General features: G+C 39.5%; 1 protein-coding gene across 1 annotated transcript in view; it reads right to left on the bottom strand.

Moving 5' to 3' along the window:
• Positions 1 to 26,795, bottom strand: part of sorcs3a (sortilin related VPS10 domain containing receptor 3a) — a 278,556-nt gene that overhangs the window by 145,699 nt on the left and 106,062 nt on the right. Inside the window, exon 2 of the mRNA XM_059329950.1 lies at positions 19,066 to 19,133. Coding sequence (XP_059185933.1) covers positions 19,066 to 19,133 — 68 coding nt within the window. The remainder of the gene's footprint in view (positions 1 to 19,065; positions 19,134 to 26,795) is intronic.

Below are 26,795 nucleotides of genomic sequence, written 5' to 3'. Positions count from 1 at the left end.
TGGACAGATAATTATGGGACATCACCAGGCGGCAACCTCTGGGTCTGAGCATGGAGGCAAACCAGGAAGTGCCTTAAGCTGCATTCTACCGAAAATTCCAGCAGGGGGTGCTAAGTTTGGCTGCAGAAAGATTTCTGTCCATTCATTTTAGTGCAAAATTTGAAAATTTCTCCATTTACCTCCAACATGCACTATGATCTCAACCGCTAGTAAAGAAAATCCTCTTCAAGACAATTTGATGTTAATAGTTCAAATAATGGTCCCATTTAGAAGAAAATAGAAGATAAAGAATCGTATGATTTGGGGCGTGGCTACCTTTGATTGACAGGTTACTAACAAGGCGAGCCGTCATCAGGAGAGAAGCAGAACAATGCGTATCCACGGCAACATGCCAATGAAGTAATATATAATGTTATATAGATATAAAAAAGGACGTTTAGCAGTTTGGTCTCATAACTTTGACCCTTTCACACTGTATTTTCACTTAATGACAGTTTATTTTAACGTTTTGTTCAGTAATTAATGTCTTGTTCAGCGATTGGTTGGACTAACAGACACTCCAAGGAGTCGCTGTTCATTTTTCTGAGGTCAGTAACATACAGTTTGTTTTTGTTTTTTGCTAGCCAAAACTAACATCCCAGTTAATGCTGCAGTTAATGCTAACATGAATGCTAGCATGGCGACGCAAGATGGCGACGAGTGTAACGCTGAATTCGATGCTTCCAACAGGCAGTCCACAAACCAGTGGGTGACGTCACGGTCACTATGTCCATTATTTAGTCCATGCACATCACACCTCTAGCCGGAATTAGCTTAAATACTCATCTTCTTTTTGAAGATGTAATATATAAATCCATTTTCATATACATTGTTCGCATCTCAACACTGCAGATTCAGTGTGGGAAAATGACGTTAAAAACACAGAAAGGTAGACACAGAGACTCTGATAACCAGTCTCACTTGCTAAAAACAGCATGTAATGTCATTCACTGCAAATACACATTACATTTCCACTGGCTTCCATCAGCAAATGGAATTGTTTCGGGTCTAGAGACAGAACATAAAGACTTTTAGGAGAATGAAAACCCATTCTGATATTTGCTGCATGCCAAACCAATAAAAATGATGACGTTCCATAAGATCTAAAAAAAGAAAGGAAAAAAAACCAACAACTTGAAGATTGTGTTGCAGCATGAGTGTAGCAGAGGCTGCAAACATCCAGCAGTTTTTAATAATCACTGCTACCATCAGCAAAGCATATCTCAGCAAGGAGAGTCATAATGTACAAGCTGTCAAGGAGTTTATCTGTGGAATTTACACTCACCCTCAGCTGCACTCTTACACACCAACTGAAGCATACACACAAAGCCCTGCTCAAAGATGGCACGCACACACATGTATGCTTGTATTTCTCCATGTTTTTCACCTAAGGCAACTGCTGCACAGTCTCTCCTCTAATGCAAAATCTGTTGAAGCATAATTGAAAATGACTTTGGAGAATTGCCACATTAAGATGGGAAGATACTGTATTTGCAGGTGTTACAGAGTTGTCAGTGAGACACACGTGAGAGCAGAGAACAGTGAAGCATGAAAAAAATAATGGAACCTCAAAAGACTGAGCACTGTACGCTAAAGTCTGTCTTTCTTTCAATAGATTAAGAAATGTGTTTATGAGCATATGCGAGTGTGTACGTCTGTGTGTGTTAATGTATGTGTCTGTGTTAGTGGGAGATAGTGAGAGGAAAATATAAAAACAATCCATGTGTGAAACAAACAGAAACAGGAAATGTGCCTGCCGACCATGCTAGAATCCATGCTGCTGCTAATTCAAAGTCGCAGACGATCCTGCCGTATAAAACAAAACATTTCACATAATAACCATGAGAGGGAGTGTGATACATGTAAACAACAAGCAAAGCAGAAGCAAGGAGGACTGATATAAAAATTGTATCAGTATCCCATGCTGCTATCAAGGCTTACCACATATAACTCTGACCGCATCATTGCACCGCGCCTAACAAATGCAGTGTTGAGGAAATACCTTAAAGGAACAGCCAGAGTGGGACAGAAGTGCTGACATTCAAAGATCGCTCTCAGTGACAACATTTGTCGTGTCTCCCACTCACAGCCCGTGTTCTCCATCCAACCTTGACAGCGGGCAGCAAGTATCTTTGCTTCATCCCCTCCCTTGCTCGCCACGCTCTAGAATGCTCCTTCCAGAATTAATCTTTAAATAAAGTATAAAACTTTAAAAATTCCTTCCAGACATGATGACTTTTTTATGAGGTCTAGAAGGACTATTTTAGGTTACAAAAGATGAATCCATCAGGTTTTTACTGTGACCGTCAGTTGTGGACCTGACCCATATCAACCCAAAACTTAGAGTGCAGTGGTGGACTCGGGCTGTCTGAGAGGCAGGGCCGGAAAAAAAAATGAAAAGGGCACCAGCTGCATGCAGTGAGGCACCAACTCGCAGTTTTCTGGCATGTAGGGCAGCCCATATGGCTTTGCCTGTGTCTTTTTCAGGCCACTCTAGAGGGAACTCAATCATGATTTTTTCCAATTTAGGCACCCTAGGGAGTACTTCATTACATTTCTCCACCATGTAGGGCACTTTATTTAGTTTTCTCCAAAGAAAGAGCACCCCAGGAAGCACTCTATCATGTTTTTGCCGCTGGAAGGGCAACCTTTAAGGCACTTCATCACACTTTCTCCATTGAAACAGCCGGCTATGGGGCACTTCTACCCCCTAAAGCAGGAGTAATACATGAAAGGGCCAGTGTGGCTTCAGGTTTTTGTTCCAACCGAGCACGAGCACAACTGACACAAATAACTCAATCACCTGAACTGTCTTCACCCAGTTGATTTGTTGTATCAGATGTGCTCTTGCCTGGTTGGAACAAAAACCTGTAGCCACTTGGCCCTTTCGTTGACCAGTTTGAATCACCTGCCCTAGGAGGTACTTCAACCAACAAAATCTCCAAACTAAACAATAAAATCTTCAATACCACCCATAACAACACACATGAGCGTTTGTCAAAAAGGTACGGCAGAGCTTTCTAAAAATAGCACACATGTCATTACACATCTGCTTTGCGGTTATAAAAAAGGTTGCAGTTCTGTGAATTTATGCTACAAAGCCACTGACATAGGTTTGGGGGGAAAACTTCCTAGTAAGGCGTTGTAAAGACATTAAATAAATGCATGTAAATACCAGAAGTAGAGGAGTTACGAGGGTGATGTGACTACCGTTGGTCCTTTTAAAAAATGTGAGTCACAGAAGTTAGGCAATATACATAAGTTACCTTAATAATCGTTTACTTTTGTTTTTTAACAGGACACAAACCTCATTCTCCTGGTTTGAAGTCTGACGTTTGTTTGAGCCATCAACCTCCCCTCCCTCCCACCCAGTGTGTGGCATCCGCCATTTACACTGCGCATTGCCGTCAATCACTACTAGCAAGATGGTGGCAGAGGACAGTCTAAAACATGAATATGAATTGTATTTTGCTGCCTGTACAAATGTCCTATATCGACGTTTTTCAGGGAAGATCAGTGTGCTTCAACAGAACACTCCCCCAGAACAGCATCTTAGGGGGGCCCTCATCACATTTTCTCCACTGAAGAGCAGCCTAGAGCACTCATGGCAACAGACCTTTGAAGCATCTCAGTCCAGACCACAATGGCCTCAAAGGGGGAAAAAAAAAACGACCAATCAAACGAAGCATTATGTTAATGGCCTTGAGGCTAATCACTACAATAAGTCTACACTGCTATTTAACTCCATTCCAACATAAGACATTGATATCATCAGAAAGGACTAAAGGCATTAAGATGACTCATGCTCACCATCCTCAAATGACAGACAAGTAATGTCTAACTAATGTTACACTGGGTACCCTGGATCTGCCAATCTGCAACACTGTCAGATACACCACCACCCGTTGATGGACAAACATCTATCATCTGCACTGCGTATTTCAACATCAGACATGATGACAGAGTTTGATGGTCTCGCAAAGAGAGGTGACCGTCTCAGTTGTTCCCATTAGGCTAAATTACACTGGTGACATGAAGTGTCAGTCATAAATATCTCACAGTTAGAATTCATTCTCTTAGGTGAGTTGCACAGTTACACAAGTAAAACAGAACAGACATTAATGTATGTATAAGACATGTGTTTGCTCATAAATTCAAATATGCCCCTCCCCTGAGTCCACCAGTATTACAGTGGAGACAGCAGAGGAAAAGGAGGTCTGACAAGGTGACTGAGGTGAGCCAACACACAGTTTCCCATGCAGTCAGCCACATATCATACTGTACAGTATGTGATTTCAATCTTTGTCAGAATTCAAGCTTGGGGGGTTAAATCCCTCAGCATATCTTTCAACCCTGCAAAGCCAGAACAACCAGAAATGACTTCCATTTATTATTCATGCCACAAGAAGGCCTAGAAAACAGCAATTCGATGGCTGGATTACCAGAGAGTGTATTGCTGGAGAGTGGCAGCACACCATAGTAGCAGATAGGTTAGAATTTGTGCTCCAACAAGGTCTCTGGAGTGTTGTTAGTGATGATAACTGACACGTCGGGGTCAGGAACCACTGGAAGTCCATGTACTAAAAAGAGAATGACGAAGTAGGGAAGAGCTCGAGTGAAGATACTTGTGAAATGTTTACTCTTCTCTATATGTAGGGAATATAATATGTGTGCAACGTATAATATCCACATAATTAGTTTACATCTTCTCTGACTTGAAGCTAATCCACTGTCCCATTTTCACGCAGTATATACCTACAGGGAGATTGTTAGAGCTGTTGAGCACAGACATGGGTATCAGGTGTGCTTTCACACATATTTTCCTGGAACAGATCTATCCCATGGCATTTAGAGATAGCTGAATTGTCTGTCTGTAAACTTACTGAATAAGTCTAAAAATAAAGGAGCATAGATTGCTTTTTACCTCCGCCAAGGAGGTCATGTTTGGGGCGTTTTGTGTGTCTGTCTGTTTACCCATCAGCAGGATTAAGGATAAACTACTGGCCCGATTTCCATTAAACTTGGTGAAGGATGTGCAAGATATGACATTTGTGCTACATTTACATAATTGTCAGAACAATTGGATAAATGTGTTTTTCCATTGCCACATAAATACTGGAAACAGTTACCAAGGTTTCAGCGATAAATGTGTGTTGTATTGCATTTTATTTCTTTCTACACTACGAAAAAAATCTGAAGAATAATTTCCAAGTTTAAGAAATGCAACCATGCATGGAGAACAGGAATGCACCACTGTCTTTGTCGGTTTGTTTGTTTGTTTGTTTATCTGTCAGCAAGATTATAGAAAAAGTACTGGCAACATTGTCCATGTGTATAATCTCTTATAATAGTAGCAATACATAGCATCACATTCTAATTGCTGGTTCATTTCGTAATAAGGAGTTTTTACCTGTACAGTAAGTCTTTGTTGTTGCTGATGTCTACAGACAAAGTCAGAGCCTGGAGAACCTTGAATCATGAGGACTTTCCTCCTTTCTGCATATATTGGTTATTCAGTCACCTGTTCTATGAGTTATTAATTAACTCGTGCAGGTCTGTTAAGTAGCTTTGGGGTCTATTGTCATTCTACATTTGTTTTTAAAAGGGTTGTATACCACATTTTGAAAATTAATATGGCAGTAAACAACGTCTTTCTCTGCAATGATATAGTGATGTAATGGCGTTCTGACCAGGAAATGAAGTCAAGTTCCCTCTGTGTGTGCTGTAAACCAATCTTCTCTGTTCTTTGTTGACAAAAAAGAACAAATTGTTGTGGTAGCTGATTCTTGAACATGCACACGAGTCCCTGAGTGTTTCCTCTTCGCCGCCAATCTGGACTGGTCTTTTATGGCGGTTATTGATAATCTATTTTAATTCGATATAATATCGGCTACCAAATCAGTAATAAATCACTTTTCCCATCTAAATTCAGTATGTCCCAAAAATCCCATATCATTAAGGCCCTAATTTGTGGATTGTGCACAATAATAATATAGTGTTTCTGGTTTTCACAAATGTATATTAAGTATTTGAAATGTTTCCCAGTTAAAGATACATAATGACTGCATCTATCATAGAAGACTGTGCTCTGAGAGTGCACTTCTAGTTAATACTGATATATGTGCTGAGGCAAACAGTGAAAGAGAAATATTTCCCTTTTTAATATGTGCTTCACTGACTGCAGGAGCCTCTCTGAATCCTTTTTTCAACTGTGTCGTAATGGATGAGGGTTGCAAACAAACTTTTGATTTATATCTGCCATAACTCCTTTGGATTTATGCTCATCATGCACTGTGTATGCAGAATCCAATTTTAAATCATTCCCTCCTTTTCTGTCAGCATAGAAGTTGCTTTCTGGGGGGATGAACGACTCACAAACGCAAGTATTTAGCAGAACACCAGCTGTTTCTCTTGGTGGAGACTTGGTAAAGTAGGAGTGATAAAAGCCAGGCAGGAGGGTAAGAAGTCTGCGCACGCTCTAAAAGTCTTTCGTTTGATCGCCTGCTCATTTGCCGGCGTGCATCCTGTTGCAGCAGCACAGGGGTAAATACACGTTTTGTTGCCTTTTCCAAAGAGAAGGGGAAAAAAGTGCTCTCCTGGAAGGTGAGTGGGAGCTATCCTTACCGACTCTGCAGTGCCTTTATCTGCTACCTTTCTTCTTTCTGATAAGCAGCTCCAGAGCCAATCATGTGGAACTTATAACTCAGACAACTGAAAGTGAAGTTTTACCGAGGTAAGTAAGTAGATGGAGGGGGGGATGAATAATAAACTTTCCTCCAAACCTCACTAAACTTTATTCCCGTGCTGCACATACTCTTCTCAGATCCAGGAGTCCTGGCAGCCTTTTTCAGTGTTGGCAACAACCCGTCCATAACCTCGAGAGATCCGACCTCAACATTGACCAGAATTTGGACAGCTTGTATGGGCAAAAACAAAACATATACCTAACTATAGCACCCACGCCACCAGCAACCACAGCCCGGCTCCGTGCTCGGGGCAACTGGTGTCAGAATTTTTTCCTACATGGAAATATTTGTGCCATTTTTGAACATCAGTGTGGAGTTTCTGCTACTTGCTGCTGTCGACAAACAGAACATTTTGTAATAGACATATTCACTTACTAGTCTCTGCATGTGCTTGGATAAGACTGATGTGGATGGTTTACAAATCTAATAAACACAAAAAGAGATCAGTTTAACATTTCTAAATGGGAAGAAAGATGAATTTGTTTTAATCACTGCAACATCTGGATGGATGATGAGACTTTAAGTTGATTACCACAAACCGAAAAAACCCGAGCCGCCTCAAAAAGAGATGCCCTTGAATCGTCGCGGTATGTAGTTCCACATCGCCTCCAGACTAAAGCCTCATGATGAAATCCACCATTTGCTGTTATGACAGGAAGCAAATGAGTATGTGCTTCGGGATATGAGAGGAAAAAAAGCCCAAGAGTGTGTAATTAAAAGGGTAAGAATTTAAATATTGTGAAACAGGATCAGAATAAATGACCTCTTTAATAACAGCTGGGGTGATTTATGCGTTGAATCCAAGGTAAAACATAAAGGGGAAAACAAAAAGGTTTGCAAAATTGAAATTTGTTTTAAAGTAGAATGCAGTTAATATGTGTTTTTAGGGTGACAATAATTTAGTACTGTCATTTCGTGCTTTGAAAATCTAATCTAATTAACTATATTAACATGCTTAAATATATTTTTCTCTAATGTGCAATATCTGTGAAACACAAAATATTCTTAGGAAAAAAACAAATGAAAAAACAAACTAAAAACCCCTAAATGCAACATGTATAATAAATGCCAAATAGCAGCCATGTAAACATTTTATGTATATAAGGTGTATTTAACGCATGTATAGTATGTATGTATATATTTTATTTTTATTTCTGTATCTTGAGCTGCTATGACGACAAAACGTCCCCATTGTGGGATAAATAAAGTCTTATCTTATCTTTTGGTTGGTGTTCTGTCTCTACCAACCCAAAGCGTCAGTAATTGACGACCTGGGAATGAGACTCAACAATCAGTTATTTTTCTTCAGAAACACAATCTACACCTTTAACCTGTCTCTCTGCAGTTTAGTGCTGAGCAGGTAGCTTTGTGCAGTGATCTGGTCATTCTCTGTGGTTATGTTACTATGAGCAAAACATTCCATATCACACATAATCATGAGATCTATTACTGTAGTTACCACATGCAGGAAGGGTCGCTATTATTCATTGCACTATCCACTACTTTCTCCCATTTTAGGAGAGCCTACTGGATCAATCTTATCCTCTCCAGCTTTTATAGAAGTGCTTTTGAAAAGTTCTGGCGAGCCCAGGCTGCTGACGTTTTGAGGGAAATACCAAGTCCAATTGCAAAAGGTCACAGACATCAGGTGGGTCTCTCTGAGAGAGCCGAGCCCTTATTATAGGCACTGACCTGTGAAATATCACATAGCCTGTGAGCATGCTCAGCAAAATGATGCAATTTGAGAGGATGTCACTCCTCACCCCCAGGTGACCTCATCCTGGCACAGTGGGAGAGGAGGAGTCTGCAGCCAGGGAGTGATAATGCAGAGCTATCTCCTCTCTCTGTCTCTGATGGCCCCCTGTATTGAGGCAGGGGAATCCCCTCCAACAATGATGGCACTGAGCTGCTGCAATGCACTGCAGGAGAAATGGATTCTAAAGGAACAAATTACAGCTTCCTGCAGTTTTTAAACTAATGTGAAAATCATCACTAATATTAGTTACATTCTTCCACAGCCCTTTTTGGTGTTAGTGTCCTGTATGAATTCAATAAAAGGTCAGAGAGTCAAGAACAATTTCATAAAAATGAAAAATATACAAGAGATTAAATACCTGACAGTAATTAGTGAAATTTTAAATTGTGTGTTATATACTATCTTGGCTGGTTCTGTATAGTTATTCTGCCAGGAAATGCTGAATTCGATTTACATTAGGGTTGAAGGCTTTCTCAAGATTTCAAATGTACTGCTTGCGGGAAGAGGGAATTCATCACTTGTATTCCTTGTGTTTTTCTGAGATTTATCACCATAAATGACCAGATCTTTGACAGTTGCATGGAAGCATTAATACATTTTAGAGAATGGATCTTGTTTCTGTAGCTGAAGTATTCTTCTGTATGCAGTGGTGGGGGTAACACGTCACAAAGTAACGTTAGAGCACTCAGATCATCAAGAACATAACGCAAACATTACTCAATACAATTCAAGTAATCACTTATTTAGTTATCTGTTCAAACAAATAATCTGTCTTACTATATTTAATTTCCCTGTCCCTTTTGTTGCCACACACATAAAAAATTAAAAACATGATGCGTTCACACTGTTAGGGGAGGGTAACGTTGGCTGCTTGGTCGGGAGATATCCACTCCTGTTGTGTCAGGGCTCATGTGTAGCTCAGCTTGTGCGATAGCAGAGAGGACAGCCTTGAACTGACCTAGTTAACTGGTTGCATGAAACATGATGTACTGTGAGCTGTACGAGTCTGTGTTTTATTGTTTTCACAGAGACAGCTGCTGCTCCTAATATGCCTCTGCACAGTTTGCTATCTGATTGATAGCAGGCCGCGCAGGTAGCCTCTTGAATCATATGTTTACGTGTAATCAAACATAATGGAGCTGTAAATGTGATGCTGTGCGTGTCATCCTGCTTTTAGCTTGCAGAGTTACAGATTATAGGTCTCTGCTACATTGTTGTTTTAACGGTAAATTAGCGGCAGCTGTGGTTGCCAGAACTTTACCGTAATTAATACAGTGCAACCTTTTGTAATATTACGGTAAAATTATTTTAGCACTGTTGATTTCCCGTTTAAAATTGCCATTTTATTCCATATTTTACCGTAAAAAAAATAAAGAGTTTTTCCATTAAAAGAAACACTGTGTCGCCATATAATTGACAAGAAAATACTTTATAAATGCCACATGAATTAAAGATTTTACCATTAAACATTACAGTATATTCCTGTTAGATATATGGTGTTTAGTACATTTAATAGTGACAAAAAGTGTTTTTACAAAAAAAATGATGGCTTGTATATTCATTATAGTATATTTTTGCAACAAACACGGTGCCAGTGTATTTTACAGTGGAGTAATGTATTTCTTTTTTTTTTTAATGTAAAAAATACTGTTTTGGCTGATACATTTATGGTGTTTCATTGTTACTAAAACTGAATTAACCCATTTATAATTTTACAGTCTTTTACTTTCATTGTTTAGCAGTTTTTCACCGTAAAACGTAAGACTTTTTTTTTTTTTTTTTTTTACAGTTTATCAACATAGTCAATACATTCAGAGGCAGACTTAGCCTATAGAAGGCTGCACATCAGTTTTGGTAAAGCAACACTCTGATGAGTCACTTTTCTCAGTACTGCTGTAGTAGCCTGGGTATACACATACTGCCTTGCGCGCTCAAATTTCATTCCGAACCTCCAGGCAGTCTGATAATCAGAGAGGTTTTTTAGCCCTGTTTTAGGGATCCAATCACAGAACGGGGAGGGACGGCAAGATGATGACGCGTACTACTCGGCAGACGGAAGCTTGGAGTTTTGTAGTTTTCTTACGGATCCAACATGGCTGCAGCAGACGCGCAACTCTCTTTAGCTGTAGATGGTGTTTTAAATAGTTTAGAACGAAAGTCGATTTTAAAAGAAGAACAACGTTTAACTTTACACTCCTGTTTCACCACAAAAAAGGATGTTTTAGCCTTGCTTCCGACAGGATTTGGGAAAAGTCTAATCTACCAACTAGCGCCGGTAGCGGGGCTATTAGCGGCGCTACTAGCGCCGCTACAAGTGGCGCTACTAGCGTTGCTACTAGCGTCGCTACTAGCGTCGCTACTAGCGCTGCTAATAGCCCTGCTACTAGTGCCGCTAATAGCCCCGCCAATAGGCCCACTACCGTAACGCCGGTGATCTCGCTACGAGCAGCTTCGCAGCAGCTTGTTTATTGCCCATAAAATCAGTGGATGTGTGTGGCTGAATGACATGAGGGGGAATAAAGTGTGAAAATAAGTAATCTTGCAGAAAGAGAGAACTGGAGAAGCAAAGTTGGCTAATTGGTGTTAGCCAGGCTATTAGGTTACTTTAAAAGTACCCAAAACTGTCAATAGGCCAAAGTGTTTTAGCAGACTATAACAGTATTTTAAAATTTCCAAATTTTCAGCCATGATATATGCAGTACATGCTTGGCAGTTCTGATGCAAACTATTAAATACTTTCACTTCAGTTTCCGTTCATGACAGACCCCTGATGATATGTTTAAGGGGTTATTTTGTTGACTTGAAACAGTTTGTCCATAGGCACAGAAGACATTATACAACTGAAGAGTTCATTCGCATAAACAGATAAAAGTCATTCTTAAAATGAATAAACAAACACCAGTTTGATTGATCTTCCTTTGAGTACACAATTCAAAAACATGATTTATAAAAATCTTTATTGAATTTTATTTTCTTAGAAACATCTTACCAAAAACAACCCAACACCAGTTTGACTGATAGTCCCTGGCTTACACACACACACACACACACACACACACACATTTAGCAAAATAAAATAGACCGAAGGCATCTTTTTTTGCCATTAAACCCTTCATGTTGTCAAAGTAAACAGACCTTAACATGGAAAATTGGTAAAGCTCACCTTTAACATCCTGGTAAATTCCTTCCTGATTATAAATTATTTTCCAGACCTGAAGCAGCTCTATATATATCACTGGAGTGTGCTCAAAAATCTCCCACCAGTTGTCTTGCTCTTACTTCATAATCACTGTCATTTTCAGTGACACTAATTTCAGGCAGTTATCCTCATAATGAACATTTCTTCATACCAACATCATTACAACTGTAATCAGAATGTTAATAGGGGACAAAGAAGAGTGGAGAGAATGCTCTTTTTTTCATCAGATCAGCGTTAATTTGCTGAAGGCGAGAATAAGACCAATTAAATCAAAATAATTAGACTCAAATGCCTGATAATTTGGTACGAAAATTTGCCTTAATGAAATAGGACAAACTGACTAAGGCTACCGCATTGTTCCCTGGAGGGTAAAAATGAAAAAACAGACAGTTACTACATATTATTAGCAGTATGGTGTTATCATTTAAAAGTCCATTGGGAGAGAGTTGTTCGTTCTTAGACATTGATTGAGCTATATCTCAAACCACACAGATAGCATAATAATTGACAAACGGAGAGGTGTTTCCACTGCAGAGGTTGCTGAAGCTTTACAGCAAAGTTGCTTTGTGGATGCACAAGACATCCAGGAAACTACAGCTCGCAATATCACATGCAAATGTCTTACAAATGTACAATGGAAACAGTTAGTTGCTTGAGTATTAAGACAGTGATACCATTTATGAAGCAACGTCTGTGAGCCAGTGGTCAGGCAACTCAAGTCAACCCACTCTCTAATGCAGCGTTGCCAGATATGATGATGATGATGATGAGTTGCCAAAACAGAATTTTAAACCGATTTACCTAAGTCCATATGATCACACGTCTGCCCAAGGCGGCAACCTCCGGGTCTGACCACGGAGGCAAACCAGGAAGTGCTTTAAGCTGCATTCTACCAAAAATTCCAGCAGGGGTGCTAAGTTTGGCTGCAGAAAGATTTCTGTGCATTAATTTCAATGCAAAATGAGAAAACTTCTCACTTGATTTATTACCTCAGAAATATTTTTAAAATTTTTATTTTTTCTTTTTATTAAAAATGTCTTGTTCAGCGTTTGGTTGGACTAACAGACACTCCAAGGAGTAGCTGTTAATTTTTCTGAGGTAAGTAATGTACATTTAGTTTTTGTTTTTTTGCTAGCCAAATCTAACATCCCAGTTAATGCTAACATGAATTAGCAGTGGCTTCGCTCAGTCAGGTTGAAGTGTAGAGAGGTGTGTAGTCAGTGTTGTTGGACTTGTTCCACAGTCCAAATATGGTCTGCTCCCCCTATCGGAAACAAGATGGCGACACAAGACGACGACGAATGTCACGCTGAACTCGATGCTTCTAACGGGCAGTACACAAACCAATGGGTGACATCACGGTGACTACGTCCATTATTTATATACAGTCTATGGTCTGCCTAAACCATTGTATTACCCACCCAATCAAAAGAGTAGACCAAATGACCCTTTGCTAATCCCCTCCCTGCAGCAGCCACTGTCCACACCTGTAGGCACAGGAGGCCTATGACATCACCTTTTCAGTTCAGTTCAGTTTTGTATGAAAGTTATTTTCCCAATGACTTTCATTCAGTGGATGGCACTTGCTCACTGGCTTCACTTTTCAGACCCAGAGGTTGCCACTTGCTCTCCAGTGAGGGGAGCTCCAATGCTAAAAGGCCACTGACTGTCAGTAACAATGATGACTCAGTGTGCTCAGTTGCGTTTTAGGATTATGTGTTTATTTATGTCTTGAACCTCCATAATAACTAAGCCTTTATTTATAATTGCGACAATCCTTGACCCATAGCTGTTTGAACACAACAGAATAAAATAAGGACTGGACTTTTGCTTGTGTGTATTGTAGTGGCACAAAAAGAGATTAACATCAGCTCATCATCAAGCTTTCCAGCTCAGTAATCCAGTAACATACTGCGAACACAACTTCAATAAACTCCCTGACTAAAGCACAGACTGCTGCATGGGCTTGTTTTGCAAAAAGTACAAGTATAGAATCTGTCAAATTTCTACAGCGATACGGGGGAAATTCAACCTGACTTTGTTGTTGGCATTAATTTACCCACGTCTGAATACCTGCAAATTAGTACAGGGCTTGTCATATTTGATAAATTTTCATCTACAGAGGGACAATACTCCAGAGGCCAGATGAGAGAGGCTGAACAACTTTGAAGAAGAATTGTTTTGCTGAGTTGATTTATTGTCAACAATGAATAGCTCGCCTTCACTTCTTTCCCCTCTACCACGCACATATGAAGGCTCCTCTGAAAATTATGCACAGACTGACTGATCAGCTTTCATTGTTTAAGGTCAGGGTGTTCATTAAAATTGACAGACTGACTGGGCGATACTTTGAGGTGTTGCCACTGCCTTGACCTTTGCAAAAAGGCAGCGCAAGACTTGCCATTTGGGACGCCTTTCCCATGAAGTGATAAACATTCTTTCCAACTGCTCCTCTTCAAACCCTATCAGAGCTATGATCTCAATTAGCCAGCAACAGAGAGACGAATCATGGACCGGAGCTGACATGAGTCGCCAGGTTTCACAGCGCTGCCACAGATGAGCTGATTCGGGAAAACGGCTGCTTCAATAAATAGTGCTAGTTAGCCTTTTATCTTTCTCTCTCGTATTCCTCCGTCAATTTTCTTTTCCTTCAACCTCCTCGTGCTTCTGTCATACATATACAATCCTGCATATACTCAGACACCGATCTACTGGGGAGTCAAACTTAGATGGACAGCTGCTTCCCTCACTGTAGGTTTCTGGGTGAGTGACAGAGCTAGGAGTGCTGCCAATAACACTGATCTCCAACCACAGTGATGTCCCTGTTCTCACACCATGGATAAATTACCTCACCTGATTATGTCTTCCCTACAGAGTTAAACTGTCATGGTGCATTTAACTCTGATGACAGTGTGAGGGTTTATGTGAGTCCAATCGTCACTTATTTGTGTGTAAAAAAAAAAAAAAAATCCTGTGTAGCAGAGGATGATACTCACACATCCTGTCGAGGTTGTTGATTCACCCAAAATGTACTTTGCGGGAAGCTAAAAATACTGACAATGACTTGACTGGCACTTGCCCATTCATTTTAGCCTGGGTGTACCCATGCTGCCTTGCACGCTCAATTTCGTTTCGAACTGCAAGGTGGCATGGTGTCCATGGCCGATTCTTAGCCCTGCTTTTGGTATCGAATCACAGAACGGGGAGGGACGGCAAGACGATGACGCATACTATTTGGCAAACGGAAGCTTGTAGTTTGCTTACGGATCCAACATGGCTGCAGCAGATGTGAAGCTCTCTTTTGATCTAGCTGTAGACAGTGTTGTAGATAGTTTAGAGCCAAAGTTTATTTTAAAAGAAGAACAACATTTGGCTTTACACTCCTTTATCACCACACAACAGGATGTTTGAGCCTTGCTTCCAACAGGATTTGGCAAAAGTCTAATCTACCACCATTGATCGCCTTGATGAAGGACCAGATAAAATATATGTCTGAAGAGTGTGCATATGTGGAGTGTCCTTCTTCCTTCATATATATCTTGCACAAACGGCAATAATAATTCGGTGCCATCGTGTAAACATCAGTCGTCTTCTTCCTCGATGCTTCCTCGTTGAATTTCTGTCGCTCTACATACGTCATTTGGTACAATTGATACGATTGGCTAAGAGCTACGTACAGACGCTTTAATCGTAAACCACGCCTCCTCTACGGAAAAATGAGTAGGTGATCTACGGACTATATCTCATTTGTGATATAGTCTGGCGTTAACCAGGCTAAATTCATTTAGGAATGCTATGAAAATGTATTTTGTTGAAAAATAACTAAATTTGAAGAATATAGATGGTGATGGGTGGTGTGAAAATGGAGAGTCTTTAGGAAGACGTCGGCAGTAGAAGGAGCTTCTTCTTCTCTTGGGTTTTCCAGAAGAGCAAAAACAGCTGATCAGTCACGTGAGTTGAATGTTTGCGACATCAGTTATCACTTATTGGGAAATAGCATTTCTATCTCCTGTTGAGTGCATTAATTATGTTTCCAAAATGACTCAAGCAAACGTAAAAGCTTCTATGCACATTTTCAAAGGTTTTATTGAATTTCTGTGTCATACCAATCTTCAAGATGCACAGAGAAATTTGTTGATGGAAACATGGCTACTGTGAGGTTCTGTTTAGGGTATGACTCAGACAGGGATTGGGGAGTAAATAAATTACATATTTAAAATACAAACAATGAGTCACTCTGTTCCATGACAGTTTGTTTAAAATGGTGGTATTCTGAATACAACTAATGTCTTTATAGACGGATAGATTACTTTAACAGACTTTAATACCTCAGTCAGGGAGGTTTTTCATATAGCTAACTGTGTTGGTGACACCATGTCATATGCTGAGATCATGGAGGATGAAATTAAGCAATACAGTCTGATAGCTAGAAGTTGAGGCTTAATAAATGCATCTTGTGTTGAGAGGAACCAAAGTTTCTCTTTGCATAACTTTATTCCAGCTCCATTCAGTTTACATTATGACAGTTTTCACCTCTCCTTTAGGCAACATTATGTCCTCTCTCTGCCATCTGTGGTGGTTGTGATCGGGGGTATGTCTCGGGGTGTTTATGCAACAGGGACTATGGGGATCATCAAAGTGAATAGATTTCAACTGCTACACATGCTGTAGGATCCAGTTTTCTAAAGTTTACTTAGTTGTATAATGCGACCCCGATTCTAAAAAAGCATGCACAAAAACAGAACGCAATGACTTGCAAATCAGTGTTGACCTATAATACAGTAGGAAGAAAAAATATTTAATGTTTAAACTGATTTGTTTTTTTGTAAACATACACTATTAAATCTCAATTTGATGCTTTATTCACAGCGTCCCAACTTGGAGAGAAGAAAATGTAACTCAAGTTTGAAAGGATAAAGTCAGTTTAGAAATGCAAATTGTAGAAATGATCACTAAACAATAATATAATTTTTAAAGAAGTATTTCCAGACTATTTTATTATCTATGATGTCGACAGCTAAAACAGCTTTTTAGTGTCTTACCCCAGAATATCAAGGGACCACATTTTCTTTGCTCCTATTCAAATACCAAAACACAACTCCTTTTTTGCCTCGGGGTCCAAATTACACAGTAGCTGTCTAAATGTCAAAAATGGCTAGCAGTCACTTTGGCATAGCTTATCATTGTCAAACTACCGCTTCAAGCTGGGCAGAGTAAGCAAACTTGAGAAGTGCAAATGTTTTGTGCTTTAAAGGACTGTCATCTTGAAAATCTCAGAGAAAAAAAACTGTGCAGATGGAATACTGTTCCTTTCTCTTTAGGCAAATAGAGCTGCTGGGTTTTGAACCAGTAATTGCATACTCAAGTACATAACGGCATCACTAGAGAGTGGAACTAGTCAAAAAGCAAATTTGAACTGAATCAAGAAAAGATGGGATTGAATGTCTTTGAGTAGTAAACAAACTAGCCACTCTTACTCTGTTTTTCTCCTAAAAATAAGTGTTGTACATCTGTCTCCTAGTTTCCTCACCTAACCTCAGCTCTTGCTCGTATATTTACTTTTTCTATGGGTACTTTTAATATCTTTCAAGACACCCAGTTAGGCTGAGCATTTTACCATTGACACACACAATGACACACAGTATTGACTGTTCGCTAGTTCGGTGGACATTATAACAATTGCTGCATACGTTAGAGCAGATGCAGTAAACACAGTGATTAATCCACTTCTTACACTTTAGCCCTTGTATTTTTGGTTTGGGGAGGCTAGAAAAACAAAGTATCACTCTTGCTACAGAAATCCAAAGCTTGACAGACCTCTTGTGGCTAGCAGTTAGTGAGCTATATGATTGATCAATCGCTGTTCTAAGGCCAATGGTCAATTACCTTAAAGCAGCGGTTCCCAAACTTTTTTAGCCGCGCACCCCCTTCTATGTCCCAACCGGGTTGACACACCCCCAATCCCCCACACCTTAAAAAAACCCAAAATGCAATAAGCTTTTTTTATTGCCATATTAAAGACGGCATGTTTAATCATGCTCAAATGACCAGAACACACATATAATTAGATAATCACCATCACAACAATGAGCTCTCGTATTTGAATTAATCTGAAACACAGTTTCAATATAATGCAACAAAGTTATGCGCAAGCTTCCACTTTTAAGAGCAAAGAGGATGATGACAGGCTCAGGATCAGAGGCAGAAAGCAGATCAGTTGGGGAAAAAAGTTTATAATATTTTGAGCCACATTGAACAAAAAATGCAGCAATTTTAAATGAGCGTGGAGCTAACAAACACAACCCCCGTCATCATAACACAGGTAGGAAAAATGGAAGACGCTTTATTTTGAGATGAAGTGCATTTTGAATAGCCTGCATTTATTAATTAATTACTATTACAGTTTTTGATTTTACATTTTACAAAGGAAATGTTTATTTACACTTCTTTATTGTGTGGGGGAAAAAAAGTAATTGTGTAATTATCAGATCGCCATTACATTTTTCATCTTGCGCACCCCCTAGCAGCAGCTGGTGCACCCCCAGTGGTGCATGCACCACACTTTGGGAATCCCTGCCTTAAAGGACCTAATTGCCCCAAACTATACACTGTTACCCTTGAAAACCAGCCAAATCTTGTCAAGAAAAACACTGTCATGTGCACAGCATCATCTTAGAACTCAGACAAAGGAATAACTGTATTCTTCTTACACAATCTACAAATTGAAAGTGGGTTACACGCAGTTTCAACTCATCAGAGAGAGTGTGTTATCCTTTTCGGTAGTGTATTTTTACCCTTTACAAGCACTCTTGTTGTTTCAGGAGTGTGTGTGCATGTCCATGTGTGTTTATTTTTTCCCCGGGAGGGGTGAGAAAGGGGAGTACATCAGATAATACACCAGAACAAGAGCATGGCAAACAGCATCCTCCACACTGAGTGCCCTGTCTGACCGTGCATGACACCAGCACACGCTGTTCACAGCACCAGAAGAGCAGATGAGGAAATGACACATAGTGATTGCAGTCAGATGGGAAAGAGATGGTTCAAAGTTGTAAGAGAACATGAATGAGTGGGCAACAAAGGCATGAAGAAGTCCTCGCATTTGTTTTAAGGGTTTACCGTAGTGAGCCAAGGCAGATTGTGTTAGTTGTCAGTCAGTGGAACATAATATATTAAACTGACTGGTCAAATAACTGAAACATCATCCAATCACAGGAACATCACAGAAAAGCTAATTCTACCCTCTGGTTCTCCAAGTAGCATCACAGGATTCAAAGACATCGTCTTGTGAATATTTTATGAATAGAAATCTCCTTTGTACTCACCTCCAAAGAGTGCTCTCAGTGACGCTGCCAATATGAAAGTCGTACAGCTTGGTTAGAATCAGGATCACCTGTAAAGAGAGGGAATTTTATCATTACAATCTTTGTATGAGGCGTTCAAAGTAAGTGAAGAATTCTTCACAGCAGCTAAATCTTGGCTGATATCAAACATCAAGGAATGTTGCATGGACTGATAACAGGATTTAGGATCTTCCAAAGTGAAGGAGTTCAAGTATATCCAGATTCTAGCTCTCAAGTGAGAGTAAGATGGAACACAAGATCAAGAGACGGATTGGTGCCACATCAGCCAGATTGTCCCAACCCAAAGAAACGGGCATATAATATATAATCATGACAAGAGCAAAGGGGGAATTGAGGTGACGTGTTATAAAGAGCTACATAATCAAAAATAAAACAATTTTAAAAATCATTGGGGACTAATTTTTATTTAACCGTTGGTTAGGTTATGTGGTTCTGTGGCATCTAGTAAACTATAGTTTTCCTTTTTTAAGGCCACTAGATCGCAATAACTGTTCAACAAAGGGTTGGACCCTTCCTTCAGCTATTTTCTTTAAACCAAGATTGCCAAATGCCAAATACTAGTGAAGGGATAACATAGCTTTGTGAAGCATTTGCTTTATTTACGGAGTCCACTAGTCGGCACTCTTTGTTCAACAAACTCAATTACCAATGCTAAAGCCTTTTTTTAGGCCAAGACTGCCATCTAGCGGGGTCAAAAATAAAGCAAATGCTTCACAAAGCTTCAGTGTACCTTCACTACCAAATACAATTAATGGATCATGAAGCTTCACTTGGACATCATGATGTCACATACCTATTTTAACCCAAAGTAGATTGACCCCAAACCTAACCATTTGGTTTTGCTGACCAAACATAACCAAGAATTTTTTTCGTTGTCGACAAGAGAGCTGAACCTGAAGCACAGTCTGCACACAAAATGCAACACTTTGGTGTTTTGCAGAATACACTTTGTTGTAGTTGTACAGTGTTGTAGTGTTGCTGCAGTTTAGTATTATGAGAAGATCGATATCTTTCTCATTTCTCTACACTAAATGATGCTACAGCCAGGAGTTGGTTAGGTTAGCACAAAGAGGAACAGAAGAAACAACTAACCTGGCTCTGTCTAAAGGTACAATATCCCACTTACCAGCCAATTAACACCTCAATAATTAATATATCATATCTAGTTTGATTGGTTTGTACAAAAAGGGACCTAATGAATTCTTGTGGTTCCTGTGAAATTGCCAGGCAACCAGCAGGGAGTTCTTGCACCCTGCCAAGACATCGTCTGGCACAAAACTTTCAACAAGAAGGCAAATAATCTGTTTTCCCAGCACATCAAACAATTAATTTAAAGGCAGGGTGGAGAGTGCAGACAAGTGGAAGAAGTTAGAAACACTACTCCTTTGCAGTAAAACATCTGATCAGGATGCCTCACTGTGAATATATTCCTTGCACAACTCACTTGTAAAAATCACAGAGACAAACCAAAAAGAGCTTTTGTATCAGCATCTACGGAGTTAAATTGTGGAATAAATTAAGTGTGGAAGTACAGAAAAGCCAAAACATAAGACAGTTTAAAGACAAATATAAAGACATCATCTTTACAAAGTACAGAAATTTAGAAAAGCCTCTGTAACATGGACATATGTAGACTGTAGTTTTGTAATACACATGGTAATTGTATTTATGTTTATAATATTTATATATATATATATAGTAATTTACAATATACATGTACAGGTATTTACAATGTAATATAAATTGTTTATAGTATATATATATAATTGTTTATATATATAATTGTTTATAATATTTGTATGTGACTATATTGATTATTCACATATATATAATATGTATATAGATATAGAGACCTGTTAAGGGGTAGGACAAGGACAATTTTTTTTGCTTTTTTTAAATTTTTTATTTATTCATCTATTAATATTTAAACTTGTTTTTTTATTTGCTTGCATGTTCGAAATAAAGACAATCAATCAATCAATCAATCAATCAATCAATCAATCAATCAATCAATCAATCAATCAATCAATCAATCAATCAATCAATCAATATCCTGTCTCGTCTCAAGTCGCCCCCAGATCCCCCAGGAAGAGCTGGAGGATGTAGCTGTGGAGAAGGACGTCCTTCTAGTACCATGCTGAGCCTGCTGCCACACTGACCCAGACTTGGATGCAAAGTAAAGACTTCATTCCTTTGCTTCACAGTAAAAAAAAAAAGGGTAAGATCTACAATTGGTTCAACAGATTGATCATTTATTGTACGTTTTGATTTAGCTGTAATTTTGGCCAAGTTTTTCTTGACAGGCCATATTTGCACTTTTCACATTCTGCTCAAACTGCATCACTCTCATTTTCTAATTCAACTGAACATCAATCTTCAAGTACAATCAAGTCAAAACAACTCTTTGTTTACTCATTTCGGACAAAAAGTATACATGGTGTGTGTATAAAAATACCAAATTGCAAAACAGCAAATTTAATTTAATTTAGGGACCGTAGTAAAGGTTCTGGGAGTAATGGATTTCCATGTTGGGAGGTAATGCTTTGCATAATTACTGTGTAGCCAATGCCTACTTTCAAACTTAGTTTTTCTGTTGATGGAGCACGCTGCCATTCTCGGCCCTGTGGAAAAGCCTGATCCAACACTCTCTGTGTTCACAGCTTTGGTCTCTGCTCTTTTGGAGAGATAATCAGCAGGCGGGGCACTTTGATAAGCACTGTGCAAGTCCTCAGAGCAAATAACAAGACATGAAGGCCAAGTCTGCCATGACAGGATCAGTGGTCAGCTGTGATGCTCCACTCTGGAGTGCAACTTTGTTGCACAGAGAAGCAGCTGTGGGTTGTTGCAAGAGAGATGAGAGGTAATACACTTAACTGGAGGGGGAAAAATACACAATTTATTCTACTTAACCATCTGGTAACATATTCACCTCTGGGTTACAGAATGCAGTCAGAGGTGTGTGAAAAAATTCATCAAGCAAAATGTGAAAACACAGTAAAGTGCTCACATGCAGTTATTTAGCATTTATTACATACTTGACCTGAACTCACTGGGGGAAACATCCTTTTACATAATAGATGCTATTTTCATCCATCAGTCCATGTGTTGTTTGCTCTGCTGTTTTACTTCCCTGCATAAATGACTGCTGCTCTTCCTCATTAGCATCCATGTCTCTCGTTAGCATTTTCCTCCCTGCAACAGTCTTATGTTTGTTTAAAATAACCTGACAAGCTTGACTTGAGTCACTTGGCTTTGAGGGGATGCAGGAGGTGTGGTCTTGACTCTTCTGACAGGCATCAGAAGTCAGGGCTGGATGAGAAGAAAGTGAATTTATGTAAAAAGAAAAAAGAAAATGGAAGAGAACCAATGTCCTGACATCCCTGTCATCCAGCACCCATGTCCTTGTTAAGCTCTGAGGCCTGCAGACTTTCAGGACCTTTTCACCTCTGGGTGAGCCTCACTATCCCCACAAGCATTAGAACAAGCCAGCCGCTCACTAGGGACCTTTGGGTGGTTCTTGTGGAAAGATGTGCCACATGTCCAAGGGATCCTCCTACTAAGACTGTGAACATATGTTTTAGGCTAAGCAAGATTTGCAGTGCAGGGAAAGGGCAGTGTTGAATAAGATGAAAATGGATTCTTGCCATGGCTGGAAAACATAGAATACATCCATGTTTATAAGTTGTTGGGTACATATTTGTTGAAAGTGTATGTGCATGCCACTGTAGGAACAAGGGCGTCTCAAAGAAAGAGTGTGTGCTGCTACGCGCTTTGTTCTGTCAGAGATGTGTGGTCTCGTCTGCTTGGGGGGTGACACACACAGGCACGAGTCCTCTCATCCCCCCATGACAGTCTGAATTTGAAATTTTACATTGAACAACCAGGACACCAGCTGAATAACAGACAAACTACTTTTCTTCCCTTCAAATGCTTCTTAAGTAAATCTTATAAATGTGCCTCAGAAATATCTTTTCAGCCAAACTTAAAAGCCTCCTTTAAAGGACATTTAATGCATTAAGCCACAGACCTGAATGAAAGAGGCTTGGGGATTTCAAGGAAAACCAGGCAGATACTCTTGCTGTTTATTTACATGCTTGCTCACATTTGTTCATGGCCTTTGTTCACCAGACAGCGGGTGTAATGGAAGGACAAAACTGCAGTATACTTTAAAAAGAAAGTTTGACAGGGTGTCTGTATTCCAAGTGCACTCTCCCCTTCTGAATCCCCTGTTGACTTTATTTTTTTATTATTGTAATCATTGAATCAAAATGTCACTGACATTGCACTTGCATTAGCCCTGTTGCCTCCGCAATTAACCAACTGTGGTGAAAACACATTATTAGCATAGCTGTCCCCAGTCCTCAAAGACCAATGATAGTGCTAATGACATTTGGACCTCATTTACCAACCATTCTTAAGAAGAAATGTCTTCTTAAAAACTCCCTGTGTTGTGTTACAAATGTTACAATGTTACAATTTCATTTAGCAGACGCTTTTATCCAAAGTGACTTACATTTACTTACACAGTTTTCATGAAGACTATTTGTGATTTGTTCTGGGTAACAACAGAATCCACTCACACTAAAGGTACTTATTTTTTGTGCAAAAGCTGGTAATTGCATTTTCTTCAATTATACAGTATATGCTATTATAGGATTTAAATAACATCATTTTTTTTTTTTGCATTTATAATATCTTTTAATAGTTTTTTCAGCATTTCCAAACCAATGTGGTCTTCAAAATGAAGTAAATACTTCAATGACACATTGATTATGACATAAATTTAGAACCACGCCATCCAATAATCAGTGGTAGTTATTGCTATTTGTAGGCCCAAAATAGGCCTATTTTACCCTTTTTTTTGCTTGACTGGATAGTACAGGTGAAGATGGACAGGGAAAAAAGGACAAGTCGAGTGTGTGTCTTGCAGGAAATAGCCAGAGGTCAGGATCACACCCTGACCACTACAGTAAGAGCAGTGCTCTACCAGGTGAGCTGCCTTGACATCCCATACTCTTTTTCTGTGCTATTTTATATCCACTACTGACATTAATATGCCATCAAATTCTTGCAGGTAATTCCACTTCAAATCTACTTGAGTGGGTTTTTTTTAGTCTGGTGCATTCTTTACTTAAGTCACTCAACTTTTCTTTTCACTTTCTGTGTGTGCACTCGGCCCTGCGGTCGCATGCTTTTTTATGGGAACTGGCAGGTAGTCTTACGAGAATGGAATTCACCACTATAATAACACAGGTACGAATTCAGCGCTTTGAGAATACATTCATGAATCTGGCTTTTCTGAGGAGCTTTCTTGAGCACAAGTCAAAGAAAACACTGTTCATTTCTTTGAGGTCATGGTCACTCAGTGTCACCATGACCTGAGGAGTGGTTACCTTTGACATCAAGGAGCGGAACAAGGCAGTGTAGGAAGGACATTCAAGTTACAGTAACATGTTTTCTGCTAATAGCAGTGGATGAATGGGTTGATTCATGCTGAATAAAAATAGCTCACATGGCACTGACAACCGTATCAGACACATTGAAGTAAGAGTTTGAACTTTTCTAAGCAAACATTTCAATTGAGTGTGCATAATGACAATCACAATAAAACACAAAAGAGACAAGAACTAGAAGCATTTGATTAATCAAATAAAATCCTCCCTGTGCCCCATTCATAATATTTTGTCCATAAATCCTGCCTCATAATTAATTTTACTTTCAAAGGATCCAGTACCATCAAAGTGATGGATCAATGCAAAACAAAAGATTTCAACTTGAATCCAAACTTCTCAAATGCAGCTCCTCAGACACTTTGTTTTTTAACTCAAACAATTTCAAAGATGTCCGCGTTGTGTGCTCGGTTCTGAACAAAAGAGGTCTCTGCGCCTTTGATTGCAAAATGTCATGGTACTCTGATATTGACAGTCTCACACAGAAGTGAAAACAAGCTTTTAGTAGTCTGCAAACAAATGTCAGGATAGTCGACACCAAAATGGCAGCTGGAACTGATCATTATCTAGAAGTAATTAAGCCTCTCAGTAGCATGTCAACAGCTGAGCAATTACTTTGTCAATTGGCAAGAGCTGTTTATGAGACACAATGTTAACTGGTGGTGATAAAGCTACCACCAAGACAAGGCCCAGGAAGGCTGAATCCTTTCACATTCTTTGGCATGAGCACAAGGGGAAAATGAAGCCACTGACTTCATGGTAAGTGGATAAATACATACTCAGAAGTTTTAAAATAACTTTATGGATCATAAATGGATACAAATAGAGAGTTTGATATGCAGAGGGTCTGAGGAGAGAGCATTTGACCAAACTGTTTTCTGTTCTGTTTTTCTGCTAGCTACAAATAGGACTTTTCGATCAGAACCAGCACATTCCCAGGCTAGTGCCCAATTGCGAACGGTTCTTTGGTTTTCTACCACCAAAGAACCGGTTCCTGGCTGGGAAAACATGGTTCCACCAACATGGTTCCAACATGGTTGCACCAACTCTTTGCTGGTCTTGAACCGCAAACCGCTACGTCAGGGGCTGGGGGTTATCTGACCGACAAGACAACCTGGGGCCGTTGAGAGAAACAACTAAAACGTCTATCATTCATTTATTTTGATTTGTTTAACTGAAATGTGATGGATACGGGCGACCTAGTGTGCTAACGTTAGCGGGATAGCATTAGCTTACAACAAAGTCTAACATTATCATCTTACGTTCATGCAGTGTTAATAAGAATGTTTTTGGCGTCCATAGTGATTAAGATGAGCAGCACATATGTGTTATAGAGACATTTAGTTTGCCGTTGTTATACTAGACCAGGGGTGGACAACCTTTACTAACTAAAGAGCCACAGTTGGCCAAAAAAAAAGAGAAAATCGCGGAATGGAGCCGCAAACCTTATATTGAGCCTAAAATGAAAATTAAACAGCCTTATAAGTCTAAATTAGCCTACCAACATTATTAATAGTCATATTGAGCATTTATTAATATGATTTTGAAAACTAGTCTATCTCGGGGAACTCAATACTAAACTCAAAGTTAGCTAAACTTAAAGGTTAAGGTGCCGGGCCGGAGACTTTCGTAAACTATGAAGCACATTTTAGTTGACTTAAATGTCAAAACTTTTTTAACATGCTGTAAAAAGGCTATACAAATTTACAATTGAGGAACACAAATAGCTTTTGGTCTACACCATTGATAAATGAACATTTTAATGTAAAAATATGTATATAATTTTACATGCCTCAGCCACGGGGAGTCCCTGCAGGCGGCCTAAAGAGCCACATGAGGCTCTGGAGCCACAGGTTGGCCACCCCTGTACTAGACCTTAACAGTGACGTAATGACGTGGCTCTAGACGAGCCTGTGGAAAAGCAAACAGGTTCAGAGCTGGTTTGCAAGTTGACCCAACTGTGAACCAACACGAATCAGCTATTGTCGAAAAAGAATAAAAGAGGACTGTGCCCTGAGAAACACAGAGTGTCTGTGTTTTGGTTAAAGGGATGGTCCACCTGGGCTGTACAGAAAATCTAAGTCAGAGGTGCTCATAGTTTTTTATGACTTGCCAGCATATGATTGGGGGTCGCACAGTGTGAATACATACAATCTCTGCAACTATCAGCAAGCAGTCCCACACATACTCTCCATCACTGAACAGATCACAAAGCTTAGCAATTTTACAGCATCCCTGTGT

Source organism: Centropristis striata, chromosome 1 (genome assembly GCF_030273125.1).
Source record: "Centropristis striata isolate RG_2023a ecotype Rhode Island chromosome 1, C.striata_1.0, whole genome shotgun sequence".
NCBI classification, from domain to species: domain Eukaryota; kingdom Metazoa; phylum Chordata; class Actinopteri; order Perciformes; family Serranidae; genus Centropristis; species Centropristis striata.
Note: the sequence above shows the minus strand (reverse complement) of the source record. Positions and strands in the feature narration are given on the sequence as shown.